Raw genomic sequence first — 17,401 nt, forward strand, 5'->3', positions numbered from 1 at the left:
ATAAAATATATAAAATATGGAACATTTTGTCTACCACCAGTTGTTTAAATATCATCTAAGTAACAAAAAACATAAAAAAAACGAAAAGCATTATTGCTAGTATATAATCAATAATTGTCAGTTGGATAATTTAGATAAAATCCTGAGTCCTTGAAACAAAGGGACTAAAAGAACACAGTAGAGAGCTGACAACATTCCTATGTGTTCAATCTTCCTGTTCTTCAAAGCAAATATTGTGTCTAAGGGATGATCTTTCAAAAGACATTTATATATCTGATCATACACATAAAGTGCCTACGCAAGGTTCAAGAGCAATTATGATTAATTGATGGTTCTCAAGCAACAAAACAGATATTGGAGTTAAATATAGCTATACGAATGTACAATAACTCTGTTGGCAAAAATATGGTGGGAAACTACATTAAAAGAAGCAAAAATATCTATAAACGCATTTCTCATCAAGCACATTATAACAAAATCAAAATGTATTCAGTTATTTTAATGCCTAATGTCAATGCCCATCTTCATCTACATTCATACGTTCAGAAGTTGTGTCAACCATTGCTAACATATATGTAAACAAATCTGTCTCCCTTTTAAATTATCTATGTTGCCTTAACATTACAAGATGAGTGAGCATAGATATTATTAGTAAATCAATAGAGGACTTTTGTACCTGGCCTTATGTATGATGAGCAAAAAATACAAGCTCAATTAAACATTGATAATGGTGACAAATGGAGTCTTTAGATAAAGTTGATACCTATGACTGGGACACCATAGAAGAAGACATAGATTCATCTGAAGAAGGGACCTCTGATGTCCTGAAAGCTAACATAACTTTACATACTTTTCTGTGTTGGCCCAATAAAATGTATCAACTTCAACTAAAGACTACACTTTGTCACTGTTAGCAATGTTAAATTGATTTTGTATTTTTAGCCTTGGGCTAATACGGCAATATCCATTTTTCTTGGTAACAGTGGCAAGAAGATCAATCTGGAACATTAATAAAAAAAAGTATAATTTCGGAATAAAATAAAAACAATATATGTCTGTTACTATATGATGTAGGATTTATTTTCTTTTATCTATACAGTACTATAATGAACTGGTGCAGAGGTGAAAAGGGTGAAACATTCTGTTCCTTTAAGGGTTTGAACAATGTCTATGTCAAAAAAGGAAAGCATGGGTAAGATATAAAACGCTAAGTTATGTTTTCCTATGCAGTCAATGCTATTTAAAAAATCCAATTGAAGTCAAATGCATAATTAAGTTAAATAATGGTACTATAATATACCAATGCAATCTTCACCGTGGGATTATGGGGTGAAAAATCATGTCATGGAAGACTCTGTGCTAGAGACTACTTTTCATGGTATGTAACTGTTGCATTACTGTTAACCATTTGTCCTACCTAAGCTGCTGCTATAATAAAGGTTAAACCTGTCCGCTGCAATGATCTAAAATTAAAATAGGTAGCAAAGTAGGCCCTTTTCCCATTGGTCGCTATGTCTGTATCACCGGATATCCATACAGTGAAGGAAAAAATGATTTGATCCCCTGCTGATTTTGTACATTTTCCCATATGATCAGTCTTTAATTTTAATGGTAAATTTATTTGAACAGTGAGAGGCAGAATTACAAGAAAATCCAGAATAACATATTTCAAATAAGTTACTCAGTGAAATAAGTATTTGACCCCTTTGCAAAACATGACTTAGTACTTGGTGCCAAAACCTTTGCTGGCAATCACAGAAGTCAGACATTTTTTGGAGTTGGACACCAGGTTTCAGGAGAGATTTTGTCTCACTCCTCTTTGCAGATCCGCTTCAAGTCATTAAGGTTTCGAGGCTGACATTTGGCAACTCAAACCTTCAGCTTCCTCCACAGGTTTTCTATGGGATTAAAGTCTGGAGACTGGCTAGTGCTTCTTCTTAAGCCACTACTTTGTTGCCTTGGCCGTGTGTTTTCATTATCATGCTGGAATATCCATCCACCACCCATTTTCAATACCCTGGCTGAGGGAAGGAAGTTCTCACCCAAGATTTGACGGTACATGGCCCCATTCATCATCCCTTAGATGCAGTGAAGTTGCCCTGTCCCCTAAGCAGAAAAACACCTCCAAAGCATAATGTTTCCAACTTCATGTTTGACGGTGCGGATTGTGTTCATAGGCAGCATTCCTCCTCCTCCAAGCACGGTGAGTTGAGTTAATGCCAATTTTGGTCTCATCTGACCACAACACTTTCACCCAGTTCTCCTCAGAATCATTCAGATGTTCATTGGCAAACTTCAGACGAGCCTGTACATGTGCTTTCTTGAGCAGGGGGGCCTTGCGGGCACTGCAGGATTTCAGTCCTTCATGGCGTAGTGTTACCAATTGTTCTCTTGGTGACGATGGTCCCAGCTGCCTTGAGATCATTAACAAGATCCTCCCATGTAATTCTGGGCTGATTCATCACTGATCTCTGGATATTGCCTCAGACCAAGGGAGATTGATAGTTTCTTCCATTTGCGAATAATCGTACCTTCTCACCAAGCTGCTTGGCGATGGTCTTGTAGCCCATTCCAGCCTTGTGTAGGTCTACAATCTTGTCCCTGACATCCTTGGACAGCTCTTTGGTCTTGGCCAATCTGATTGATTGAGTCTGTGGGCAGGTGACTTTTATACAGGTGAGATTAGGAGCACTTCCACAAAAGACACCTGGGAGCCAGAATTCTTGCCGATTGATCAAATACTTATTGCAAATCAATTTATAACCTATTTGAAATGCATTATTCTTGATTTTTTGGTTGTTACTCTGTCTCTCACTGTTCAAAATTACAGACTGATCATGTCTTTGTCAGTGGGCAAACGTACAAAATCAGCAGGGGATGAAATCATTTTTTCCTTCACTGTATATGGAGGGTCGGGGAGCTCCTCTTCTGATTGGTCCCTGAGTTAAAGGGATTCAGATGGGCATTGCCTGGGACCCAGCTCCTTCCCCGGCAAGCTGATTGGTGGCCTCTTGCCACTAATGTGTGCTGATAAGGCTTGAGATTACGTTGCAGATAACATTGTAGGTGTGGCTATATATGTGCTGTGTGTTTCCTTAAGAAAGTGAGCCTCTTTGTTCAGCCAATAAGACCGGTATCATTCGTTATATTGAGTAATAATAAAAAGGGACAATGTACTAAGGCCAAAAGAGCGGGCTATTAATCCAAAACCCAGAGGAGGATTTCAGCAGCCAACGACAGCCAAGGAATATTCTGCGCCCTTGCTTTCCGTTCCAGTATGTTATAAAACAAATATGCATTTGACGGAAGTTAGTGTAAGTTCATAGCTGGTAATTATAAATCTGAATAAAAGTTTGATTGATACAGGTTATAAATGTCATTTGGTGCTAGATTCATTTTCTGTTTTTCTCAAATGTGAAAGATTCCTTGAGAAAAGAGGCGCTATGCATTAATGTGATTACATTTTTAGCACAGATAACTTTAGACTAAGCACTCATTTCATTTGATTTTTCTTATTAATTGTAATTGATGATACTGAAGTGTTGACAAACCATTAATTACTGTTAATACTGTGAATCACCGAGGATTTTTAAAATGTAGAGACCATCGATGGACCATCGAAATAGAATCCTGCTGGGCTGACAGTATAGCTATCCTAATACCATGCGCTTTATTTATAATACAAAATCTACATTGCTTAATTTAAAATTAGACATTCTCTATCTTTGGAGCAAGCCATTCAAAAATATGTTGTAGTAGCAGACAGAAGGTAGGAAGGGCCCTGGTATAAGTAATTTTTGTTTAAAAAATGTAATTAGAGAAGATCAATATATTCTTGTTTTCTCTGATATGTTAGACAGTTTTAGATTTCCGGTCCTTTCATTAATGATATTTTACTTCGTCTGCTAGTTAACCATGTATATATGTATATATATATATATATATAGATATATATATATATATATATATCTATATATATATATATATATATTATGTAAAATGTAAGCTTCTTAAAAGAATTAAATAAAATTCTCCAAATTGGTCTGCAAAACTGGGTGCACAAACATGAAAAATACCCAGGAATACCCAGGAAGTAAGCTTAAAGTTAACTTAACTGACTGCTTGTGTTTTTCTACATAATAATTTATAGATGCATAATCAAATACATTTAATTAGGTCTAATAAAACTAAAAATATCTTTGGAAATCAATTCTTCCTGTACTGTAAAATGACAGATTACTTCCCCAATGGTTTTTACATTTTTTTTTTAATTTAGATAAATATTTTATTTTTTACTTCATAAACCAATTAGATATCTCTGCCTTACATGGAGACAAAATCAATTTTGATTGATTTTTATTCCCTAGCATATTTTTTCTTTTGGCATGTGGACTGACTAACTCTAAAGAGATTCTAGACAAGGACATTTTACATAACTTTTCTTTTCTCACACACATTACTTACATTATAATTCTCAAGATTCCATTCCACCTGTTGCTGTGCTGAATTTATCACATATTGTATCTTTCATCAGCATTGAATTAAAGAGCTATATATTTATTACTGGAAATATTTTATATGAAGGACATACTATTTAACAAATATTTCTCATGTTAAAGACATATGTGCCTTAAGATTACAGCTTCATAAATTCGGTAACTAATAATCATTTTCAGTTTGTCTATTATTTTCACATTTACTAGCATACAGTTTCTCCCCAGTGTTATTAATTATATCCACCTTATAAGAAATCATGGCAGAGTATGGAATAAAAATATGATGGCCTAGTACAAGTTTTGGGGCTAAGGCCAAACAACTTGCATTATAAAAATGGAGCCAAGTGATTCTTAAAATACCATAGAATCTACAGTCGTGTGACAAAGAAAGCACACCTTTGAATTCCATGGTTTTACATATCAGGACATAATAGCAATCATCTGTTTCTTAGCTTGTCTAAAAATTAGGTAAATACAACCTCAGATGATCGACAACACATGACATGTTATACCTTGTCATGATTTATTCAACAAAAATAAATCCAAAATGGAGAAGCCATGTGTGAAAAACTGGGTACACCTTATAACTCGATATTTAGCTGCAATAACTTTAAGTACTCATTTTCTCTATGACTTTATTAGTCTCTCACATCATTTTGGACCACTCTTCTTCTGGCTTCAGTTCATTGAGGTTTGAGGGAATTCATTTATGCACAGCTCTCCCACAACAGCATTTAAATTGAGTTGAGGCCTGTCCTTTGCAACACCTTGATTATCTCCTTTTTCAGCAATTTTTTTGTAGATTTGCGGGCGTGCTTGGGATCATTGTCCTGTTGCATGACCCAATTTCAGCCAAGCATTAGCTGTAGGACAGATGGCCTCACATTTGACTCTAGAATTCTTTGATACACAGAGGAGTTCATAGTCAACTTTGCAAACCTAAGCTGCGCTGTCATGTTCTTTTTGGAGAGAAGAGGCTTTCTCCTGGCAACCCTTCCAAACAAGCCATGCTTGTTCAGTCTTTTTCTAATTGTACTGTCATGAACTTTAACATTTACCATGCTAACTAAGGCCTGTAGAGTCTGAGCATTGCTTGGTGAGACCTTGGGGCGAATTTGCTGGGTTGTCCACTCCTGGAGGGATTGGCAGCTGTCTTGAATGTTTTCCACTTTTGAATAATCTTTCTCACTGAGAATTATAGACTTTTAATTGTTTGTAAAGGCCTTCCCAGATGGATGGGCAGCAACAATTGCTTCTCTAAGATCATTGTTGATGTCATCTTTAGCATTGTGGTAACACACACCTGTATGCTCCAGACCAACAAACTGCTAAACCCATTTATAAAGGGGTTACACTTGCTAATGATCAATTAATCAAGAGCATTTGGGAGCACATGTCTGCTACTTAGCATCTTAATTCCCTGCCTTTATTTTGGCTTTACTTTTGTTGAATAAATCATGACATTTTGACATAATTATAGCCCATTAAAATTAATATTTATTTATTATTTGAAACAACAGTATCACATGGTCATATGGACTATAGTTCATGTTTAGAGCCACTAACATACAAGTTATTTGTATCTTTAAATTTTGTGTGTTTCAGGTGAAGGCATGGGAGCTGAATGCCAGGTTCCTGTATATATTCTGGTTTTGTTTCTGCTTGCAGCCTCTTGTGGCCACTCTTCTAGGTGTGAGAACTCTGGCTTTGTTTATATTGTCAGTCTGACCTTTTTATCTGGTGCAGCTTCACTCCCTAAATACCTCATGATTTCATTATACTGGTCCTGTTCGTATCCTGCTGTGCACCCTGCCTGAGGGCTATCCTTCCATGCGGCCTGTCTGAGGGCTATCCTACCTTGGGCCAGTGCCCTGTTCGTCGGCTATCAAGCCACAGCGGCCTATTCAAGCTAAAGTAATCCATTCAAGTCTATGTGGCATTTTCAAATCTAAGGATAATACCATGTCTGTCTACATGTATAATACAAATTCCGTATATACAAATAAAACTACAAACTATGTTTTTTTGTCCTTTCACATTTTTGTTGCATTATGACAACAATTTATAAGCTATGCAATTAGTTTGCATTGAAAAATAAATCCTTATGGGTTGAATTTTGTCGGAAAATGTAAAACTATAAAACAGAGGTACACCTATATTTTATGTAACTGTCTTCTCAGGCATCAGCGGTCTAGCATTAATCAACCATCTGAAATTTGAATAGTGAACAAACATGACATCGGAAGGAAACATGAATAGAAAGAAGTTTTACGCAGACAGACATTTACAACAGCATTTCAAATTAATATTCAGCCTACTGATTATGACTCATGTTTCCTGTATACTTGACTTTTCATTGCAACAGAAGTATTTAAATGTTCTCTTATTCTCCTAAGAAGTGTAGGCTGCGTATGGCGTGGGTTCTCTGTAGCACAAACTGAGCTTAGTAATTGTGCAAGAATTACATCTACTGTGATGATGTAAGAATAAGAAACAATTTATGAATCATAATCATGAAGAACATTCATTTATAAAATTTATATATACAGAAAAAACTGACTTTCAGACCTCCCTCTGGGGCTTATTTACTAAACAGTACATTACAGTCTTATAATACCACATGGTATAAGTTCACCATGAGTGTGTGTATATATATATTGTAGGTTTAGTATTGCTTGTTGGAGGTCTGGCTGCATTACTGCATGGCGCAGGTGCTCACTTACTCTAATTTTGTTTTGTTCGCTATCATTATAAAATAATATATTGTCATAAAATACACCAACGCAGACATTTGAAGGAAAACAGAAAATATAGTCTTACCCTAAAAAATTCTTTAGTGGACCCAGAATCTAATGTTCCATATGCAATTTCTGTTTGCTTTGACAGATCTTCTGCACTTTCAATAGGGGAGACCATCCGTTCAACAGTTAGGAAAGCAGCTAAGTTGGCCGTGTAGGATGAAATTATGATCAGGGTAAAGAACCACCACACACCTCCAACAATGCGACCAGATAGGGATCTAATGACAAGTTAAAATTGTTTTTTAAAATGGAATGTAGGTTGATAAAGCAATTACATATTTTTTAGATAACATGTTAATCAAATTAAGCCATTCTAACATAAATACAGTTACCACATTAATGGCTGCAGAAATGTTTTACAATTATTACTTTTTTATGAGAAGCAAAATATTTTACTTTACTAATCCATTGCAATAAATATGCAAGAAGTAACATACACACAGGTTGGCCACGTACTTAAGTACTAATGACTACTTCAATGACTTATACATTGTCTTATATTTTTAAAACCACACAGTATTGTGCAAAACATTTAGGTAGGTGTTAAAAGTTGTAAGAATGCATTCAAAAATAGACATGTTAATAGTTTCTTTGTATAATTTTACAAAATGCAAAGCAAGTGAACAGAAGAAAAACGGATCAAATTAATATTTTGTGTGACCACCCTTTGCCTTCAAAACAACATCAATTATTCTAGGTACACTTGAACTCGGTAGGTAGGTTGTCCAGTTCTTTTGTGGATTTAGGCATCCATAGTTGCTTCTCTCTTTTCCTGTAATCCCAAACAGACTCAAAGGATCAGGGGACCATACCATCACAGGAATTCTTTGTTCTTCCTATACTGAATATAGTTCTTTATGACTTTAACTGTATGTTTGGGATCATTGTCATGCTGCTGAATAAATCAGATGTGTGCCTGATGGTATTGCATAAGGAAACTATTAATGCATACCAAATCCACAAACTTCCAAGAAACCCCCACCGTGCTTCACTGTTGGCTGCAAATATTCATTGTTATACCGCTCTCCAGACCTTCAGTGAACAAAACTGTCTTCTTCTACAGCCAAATATTTCCCATTTTGACTCATCAGTCCAGAGCACCTGCTGCCACATTTTTTGCACTCCAGTCTCTTTCGTGAATAGTTAAGTTGCTTGGCCTTGTTTCTACATCAGGTATAGCTTTTTAGCTACAAGTCTTTCATGGCCAATTCCGACCAGACTTCTACAGACAGTAGATGAGTGTACCAGGATCCCACTGTTTTCTGCCAATGCTGAGCTGAGGGCACTGCTGGGCATTTTCCAATTGCAAAGTGAAGTAAGTATGATATGTCTTGCATCTGCTGCACTGGGTTTCCTTGGCCAATCACTGCATCTAAATTCCTCAACATTGCCTGTTCCTATTGTGCTTCTTCAAGGGTTGGACAGAACATCTGGAAACCCCTGTCTGCCTTGAAATGTCTGCCTGGGAGAGATCTTGATGATGCAACCTTGTGTTGCTGTCTTCAGCAACCCCACTTTGTTAGTGAGTTTAACTGTTATTCGCCCAGTTTTATTTTCCCTACACAATTGACTCTGCTTCAGTTAATGATTGTGTTTAAATTGATTAAATAGCACATGTTTGTAATAATTGTTTAATCATTCAATGAATTGAATTGATGCTGTTTTGAAGGAAAGGGGTACATATTGATTTGATTTAGATTTTTCTTCTGTTCACTCACTTTGCATTTTGATAAATTATAAAACTAAACTATTAACATGTCTATTTTTTCACTCCTGCTTAAAACTTTTGCACATTATTGTATGTTACATTTTATTATTACTCTTATTATTATTAATGTACTATATAACCAAAACAATATGTGGGTATTAACAGAAGACAGATGGCATATTTTGCTCTATTAGTTCTGGTCCAACAGATTAATCTATTACACGATTACACACTAAATTATTATTTATATTATTTATCGATCTGTTAGTATTTACACTTTACTTAATGAAAGCACAAAGGTACTTTTTTATTATATATTTTGGTTTTGAAAATCAATTTCTTATGTATGTCAAAATCAATAGCTAGTGGAAGAGATCAGACCAAACCAACACTTTTGTGTGTTCATTGCCTACTAAATAAAAATTTCACTAAAAATAGTTAACTGGATAGAGCTCAAGTTTATCAAGCACAATAGAGTATATTGCAGTGTGATTTGCTGTCATGTTAGGTCATGATTTTCAATAATACCACTTACAATTGACAGTGGAATATCTATCAGGGATGAAATTTCACGAACTGACTTATTGCAAAGGTGGCATCCTATCACAGCACCACACTTGAATTTACTGAGCTCTTCAGAACGACCCATTTTTCTCTCAAATGTTTGTAAATGCAGACTGCATGGCAAGGTGCTTGATTTTATACACCTGTTGCAATGGGTCTGACTTAAACACCTGAATTCCATAATTAAGAGATGTATTCCTATACTTTTGTCCATATAGTGTATCTTATTATTATTAATATTATTATCTTTCCACAAGCTACATATTAAGATCTAACTATTGTTAATCAAAAATGTAGTATCTCAAGTACAGTCTCATACAGAAGAAACCTCCAGGACTGTAGCCAATATATCATGTAATGTATTACCATACCCATCTTCTTAGTGCTACTATCTATGGAACCAGGGCCACAATCAGAAATCTTGAGGCCCAGTACATGCTTAACTTCCCGGCCCCATGCCCATCCCAGCATCTTGTCCCATGTTCATCACACTGTCCAACCTATTGCTTCACTCATCATGCCACCTTACGATCCTCCCATAAGTACACCTTATGAGAACAAGGGCAAGCCTAGGGTTAGGCAGACTAGGTACAGTATTTCTTCAAGGTCCCCCTATAATTAACACTCAAACTCGCTTTAACACCCACTCACTCTATCACTGTGCACTTACATACAAACAAATTATTTTTCCTGCTCCTCTGCCCCTCCCAGGTGCCACTGACCTTAGGGTCACCCCTCACACTCCAACAGCATATGCTAACACTCATACGCCCATGCTAGCACCAAATACTAACACACATACACTCATGCTAACACCATACACTATTATACTAAAACAACATACCGTAAAAGGCCCACACATGCTAACATCATATGCTCACAAACATTATTAACACTATATACTTATACATAAGCATGCTAATGCCATACACCAATACACACTCTAACACTACATGTGAAGATACACACTCATGCTAATGCCATACAATAACACACACAATACACACACATGCTGACATCACACTTTTATATACATGCACAAACTATTCAACGACATACACTAACACATGCTCAATAACTATACACTACACACATATATATATATATATGTGTATGTGTGTGTATACAGTATATGTATTGTATTAGAGTCAGTGTGTATATATATATATATATATATATATATAAGATACACAGTGACTCTTAACAATACCGACTCTACCGACTCTAACATAACAGTACAGTACTCATGCAAGCTGCTGCCTTTCTAAGTGGCGTAAAAAAAATTATCTGGCCCCTCCTTCTACACACACACAGTAACATACTTAAAATACTTATCCACACTAACATATTTACACACACAAGCTAACATGTACATACACACACAGAAACATACTATCAGGTCCTAACTTGGGACCTCCACGGCCCGATCTAGCGTCATCAGCGGATTTACACTTTTGACAGGCACCATTGTCTTTGTTCATACCTAGTTAGCAGACATGCACATGCCAACCACAAGATGGCGACATGCATATTGAATCTTTGTTTGATCTCACAGTTTCTGACCCTACATTGCCCCCCCCCCCGGGTTATCCCTGTTTGCTGCATGCCTTGGATTATTTGGCTTTTTTACTGTTATCCTGTCTGCTACATGCCCTTTGACCTTTGAAGCTTGTATCTTCTGTCTTCAAACCTTACACTTTCAGTAACATATTTTCACACACACTAACATACTCACACACTAACTTACTGATATACATACACATACTAACACCCAAAAATACTTACACACAGACTAGCATCCTACACACACAGTATCATACTTACACACATACTAAAACACATGCAGCAACAGACAGATACAAAGTAACATATTTATTTACACTTACACACATATAACCTACCTTTGTTGCCTCAGGAGAAGGTAGGCCAGTGCCAGCTCTTCTGCTCCCTCAAGGTCCACAGACGGTATGTCTGAGCGCTGGGAAATGACTTCAGGTGCTAGGGGCCCGTAGGGGGCCTAGCAGTATGTACCACTGAACAAGCTGGTGCTATGGGCCCACAGGGGCCTCGTCTTCCTATAGCCTGCCTACTCTTAAGTGAGAAAGGGCGGCTGAACCCCCATTGCCCATCCAGGCTCGGTACAACAATACCGGTTGTACCCCGCTGATGGCGTTGCTGTATGGTACAACCTTATTGTATGACCAAGTCATTGCAGAAAATCACTCCCCATGCCTTTCTCATTATTGTTGAAGAGGAAAGTATGTAGAACCATGCATAAACTGCATATTGTGGTATAAAACATAAACAAGCCTTATTCATGTGTGTATGTTACTTTACCCTTGAGCAGAATAAATTGCATTGGTTTTTTTGATGGCCCATTATGAGAAAGATAAAAGACTGTTGAAAGTGGTAAAGGGCAATAGTATACATAATTAATGTTCAAAAGCCATACAATAAGTGTGCATGGTACAATTCATTGTGCACAAAATGTAAAAGAGGAATAGCATCACAGTAGTTTTGCATTAAGAAAATAAATGCTTCCCTCAGTAAATTAACCTCTTTTCCCATTACAGTTAATTTGACCATCCAGCCTTAAAACTGTACAATGGGAATATGCAGCAAAAACACGGTACCCCTCCAAGAAGGCAAAAACTGACTGAAACCTTATGCATTTTATAGTCTTTACATGGTGCATATACAATACCTCCACAGGAGCATAAGGAAGTTAAGTTAGCTGTTGTATTGCTGTTGATTTTATGTCAATATTTCTCGTCAAGCACTGTAGGACTCTTCGTGAATGAAATAAAGTGTTTCTCTAGAACAGTAGATATATATATGCACCATTTCCTACCCCTCAGACTAAAAATGCACAAAGTAGGATGAGATGAGTAACCAACCTTGGCGAAATATCGCATCCTTGCTGCATAAAGGCACCAAGGGAAAACCAGAGACTATTAAATATCCCAAACTCATTAGATGAATCGTTACTTTGTGTTTCTCTTCCATCTTCAAACTCCTCCGTGTGCCACTCGTACGGACTAAATCTGCTGACCAGGAATAAAACTACACTGACCCCAATGTAAGCAAATACAATGCACATCCAGATCTCATAGGCTAAAGGATCTAGAAAGGAAAACACTCCTGGCTTTGACTTCTGGGGCTTCTTAATCATAATAGATATTCCGAGGCTCATAAATGGTTTGGAGAAGTCAATCACTTCTTCTCTCACCAGTGTAATAGTTAATGGAGCGATTGCAATATCAGCTTTCTGCAAACAGAAAGAAAAATAAAATAGAAATTAATATTTTTGTATTTTTATTTTTGCAATGCACAGAACAAAAATGAGTTAAAAAAATGAGACTTATACATTGGAGAAAGTATTGCATCACCATCACCAAATGCCAATGCTCTTGCACTCTACAGTTTAAAAACATCCCTGAAAGGTAAAATACACCACCTTCATCAGACCTTTTTCTGCAAATCAGTAATTTTAGTTAATTCTCCACATGACTTAATGTCTTTTGTTGGATATGTTATGATATCTGCTTAGTGATGCAAAACTGGCCATTAAAAAACTATTCAAATTTTGGTTAAATATGGTTATAAAGTAATATTTACATTAATCTTAACACTAAATTGATTAATAATCCGCTGTCAATGATGATTTTCTAAGGCTTAAGCCCAAATGCCAAATGCTACCCGTAAAAAATGACTAAATTAAAGAAGGTTGACTTTACTGCTAATTTCCTTTTAAGTGTCCTGTAAATTTCATTTGTATACAACTAAAACACTATTTTATACAATTCTGTGCACAGTTCTATCAATATTGCTGTGGCATTTCTATATTCGAAAAAAAGGTATTTTTTTTCTTTAACAGGTCTTTGAACATTTTTTTCCTGAAATGCCAAGGTACCTGCTCAAAAGACCTTGACATCTCATGAATAACATATGATGCCTCATATCAAATTTACTAAAAGTATACACAGAGTCAGAATAATATATTTGACAAGTATTCATTTATTTATTTCACTATGGTACTCATTGCAAATATTTGTAACATTTTATTTTTCCTTATATATATATATATATATATAGTTGTGTGAAAGAAATCAGGACATAATAACAATCATCTGTTCCTTGGCAGGTATAAAAAAATAAAAATTAGGTACAATACAACCTCATGAACAACAACACATGAAATATTACACTGTCATGATTTATTCAACCAAAATAAAGCCAAAATGCAGAAGCCATCTATGAAAGTCATCTGTTGCTTCAGTTCATTGAGGTATGCAGGCATTTTTTCCAGGTTGAAGTCCCCACCTTCCCAACACCTTGATTCTATTTTTTAAGCAATTCTGTTGCAGATTTGCTGGTGTGCTTGGGATTGCATTGTACAGTCTGACCTTGGGATGAATTTACTGAGACTTCCACTCCTGAGAAGATTGACAACTGTCTTGAATGGCCTCCACTTTTAAATAACCTTTCTCAATGTAGAATGATGGACTTAAAATTGTTTGGAAATGGTGTTATAACATTTCAGAGATTGATGGACAGCAACAATTGCACCTGTCTGCATCTTAATTCCTATGGAATAGGGTAAGGAAGTACTTAGTTTTTCACACATGGCTTCTCCATTTTTGCTTTATTTTTGTTGAGTAAATCATGACACGGTATAATATGTTATGTGCTGTTGTTCATCTGAGGTTGTATTTACCTAACTAATCATGAATATGATTGTTATTATGGCCTGATATGTAAAGAGGGTTTGCTTTCTTTTTCATACAGAGAAAGAGAGAGAGAGAGAGAGAAACAGAGAGCTTAGACTTGTGCGTTCGGATTCATACAAATTGGAAATTTTCTGAATTTTAGTAAATTCAGCGATTCATTTGAAGCCCCAAAAACAAGGCCAAACCCTCCACGAATCAGACAAAAACGAAGCAAAATGCTCAGAATTTTCATCTGCAATTTGTGGGCCCACATTCATCCACACTCTCTAACACACTCACATTCTCATTTACTCTATCTCTCACACTCCCTAAATGTTTCCCAACGTTCTCTGCTGACCACTTCTCATTCTGCATTTTCATCTTCTACAATATATATACAAATTTATATAAAACAATATTCCTGGGTGTAATCATATGACCAGTAAAACAATGTTAAGACAAATAGGTCTTAAAGAGGAACTGCCACCTTTACAGTTCTTAGCATGCCAGTCCAAATATTTTGGAGATTTAAAGGGTGGCAAACCTTGCATTGTCTAATCAATTTCCTTTTCTATCTTATCTTTACCCACTTACCCTTACAAAAGTGTTGGAACCAATCACCAACAATTAGAAATGTATCAATAGCGAACATAACTTAATAGTGAGGAATAATCCTGCAGATCTGTAAAGTAAAGCGAGATGACTGCAGGACAGGAAATTGATTAGGTAATGCTGGATGTGTCAGCTACTGCCACAGTCATGAGCTCCCTGAGGCAAAATGTAACCCCTTCCATAACAATGCTTTTTAGTGCCATAGTTACTATACATTTTTGCCTTTTTTTTTAATCGTTTAATCGTGATTCTTCTTTTCCATGTTTGATGTGCCCACACAAATGACATTTCCTTTTTTTCAAAAAAATAGCACTTTAGTTTGAAACCATAGAAACATGCAAGAAAATTTGATTGTGAATTAATATTCAGCAACAGATCTGTTTACAGATATACCCCATATGCATTTATTTTATGTTTTAGAAGACCACATCCATTCATTTCAAAGTACCCTATAGGGCAGTATTTTGATTACTTCTGGCTTAAGGAGTTTGGGGGTAGTGAAGTGGGACAGGGGGTTATATGTTTTACATGTAGTGCTAGAGCAATGGGATGTAAGGTCTTGACATATATAAATGCTGGGCCTATCCTGTCCTCCAGCGACCTTTCCGGTTGGCGTCAGCAGTGATGATCGGAAGGGAATGCACAATCACACGATCAGGCATTCCTTATGTAACGGCGTACAAGCGCACCTGCCGAGCGCCATTACACACAATCGGTCGGCAGGAAGCCAGAAATCCTGGCTTCTGCTGACAAGTCAAGTCCAGGCTGTCAATAAGCAGCCTGATCTCCTGTGCAGCTGCAGGGAGATGTCCTTGCTGCTGCAAATACCACATGATGTACAGGTACGTCCTAAATTTAATCTTGGCACACCTTTTGAGGATGTACCTGTAATCCATAGTGGTAAGGAAGGGGTTAAATAAATAATGAAGCCAATCGAAATTATTACAAACGAAAACCACATGGGCAATAAATACATTTTATGCTAGCAATTGCCCTTTAAAGCTGCTGTTTCACTTTGACAACACATTAATTGAGCTCTCTGATATGTTAACAAAATAAAGCTTAACAGATGTGTTTTTTTTATTTTTCCTAAAAGTTTAATTGTATAAACAACACAAAACATAGTCTGATTTTTTCAGTGTCTATAGCTAAACTGGCATATAACGTCGCCTAACAAACACTACTTGGCAAATAACGCATAAGGCAACAATTTTGTGCAGTACTACACATTGATTATTGTAAATATTTTATTATATTTTATACCTGTATAATAAACTGGTATCACTGGTTAATAGTGTCTGGGATAATAGAGATCTGCCTCAATAATTAATTACAATTAACTATGAAAAAAGAAATAACCAAAAGAAATTGATTCATTTCATTTTTTTTAAATAACATGACAGTAGCCATAGATTTCCTTATATTGTATATTTAATGTATTATATGTATATTATAAAAATTTGGTTACAAAGCAAATAGCTCATATTTAATGTACATTATATGCATAGATGACCAGAATATATTTAATGTACTTACCCCATATACTAATTCTCCCACCATTCCATTCCAGATTTTTGTTTCTGCATCTCTAGCACCATACTTGCCGTCACCGACAATTGTCAGCTTATATTTAAATCCACAATGCCTAGCAATTTCAGTAGCCAAATCAACACAGTATCCTTCATATCGGTCATTCCCTTCAAACTGATCTGCATTTTTCTTGTACATCACATATGGAGATTCCTGAAAATATTGAAATTAGTAATAAAAAAAGCAATAACAAATACATTGTAATCGAATAAAGTTTTCGAGGCCATGTTATGATTTTTTTTTCTTCGAAAACAATATCGGTAATGGTTTTGTCTATCATTTTTTATTTTATTTTTTACAAAATATGAAAAACACGAAAAACGACTGACTTCAAGGTGAATTTCATAAATATTTATTTATGTATAACCAATGAACTATTGTTATGTTTTAGACTGTATTATATTTGTAAATCTGGCCTAACAGGATAAATTAGCATTAAGGATAAAATATTTACTTGTGCTTACATGGATATAGCATGTTAACATCTTCTGAGCTAGAAACCTGATTTTAAATACATTTTAGAATGGCATGTCAAGCTGCATTTTCCTTGAAAATAATGCAAGTACATAAAGAGCATAAAGCATGGTAATACTAAATATTGTAACAAATATGAGTAAAGAAACAAAGAAAAGAGTAGACATGTATGGCAGAAGTTCACAAAAATATGTTTGTCTTTTCTTTATATTACTATGTAGATTACTTTGATCTGGTTAATGTTGATTTTGGTTATGTTGTTCCCTAGACATATTAATTCATTCTGGAAGCATTTTATCTTCCCTCCAGATGTGCTTGCCATTTAGGCTTTGATAACTGTGTGTAGTTTTTATTAGGCAATCTTTAGAGGATTTGTTTAAGTACTAAATTTGATCATCATTATGAATCTGATTTAAACCAATTATATTTTCTTTAGAAAATAAACAA

At 35.7% G+C, this 17,401-nt stretch overlaps 1 protein-coding gene across 4 annotated transcripts in view; it reads right to left on the reverse strand.

Moving 5' to 3' along the window:
- Positions 1-17,401, reverse strand: part of GRIA2 (glutamate ionotropic receptor AMPA type subunit 2) — a 64,411-nt gene that overhangs the window by 4,574 nt on the left and 42,436 nt on the right. For all 4 annotated transcript variants that reach the window (XR_008351125.1, XM_053460266.1, XM_053460260.1 and 1 more), the window contains exons 10-12: positions 16,427-16,633; positions 12,467-12,837; positions 7,317-7,515 (exon numbers count right to left, since the gene is read on the reverse strand). Coding sequence is in view for 3 of the 4 variants with exons in the window: in XM_053460266.1 (XP_053316241.1) it covers positions 7,317-7,515; positions 12,467-12,837; positions 16,427-16,633 (777 nt within the window). In the remaining variant the exon portion in view is untranslated. The remainder of the gene's footprint in view (positions 1-7,316; positions 7,516-12,466; positions 12,838-16,426; positions 16,634-17,401) is intronic.

This window comes from Spea bombifrons, chromosome 1 (assembly GCF_027358695.1).
Source record: "Spea bombifrons isolate aSpeBom1 chromosome 1, aSpeBom1.2.pri, whole genome shotgun sequence".
Taxonomy (NCBI): Eukaryota; Metazoa; Chordata; class Amphibia; order Anura; family Pelobatidae; genus Spea; species Spea bombifrons.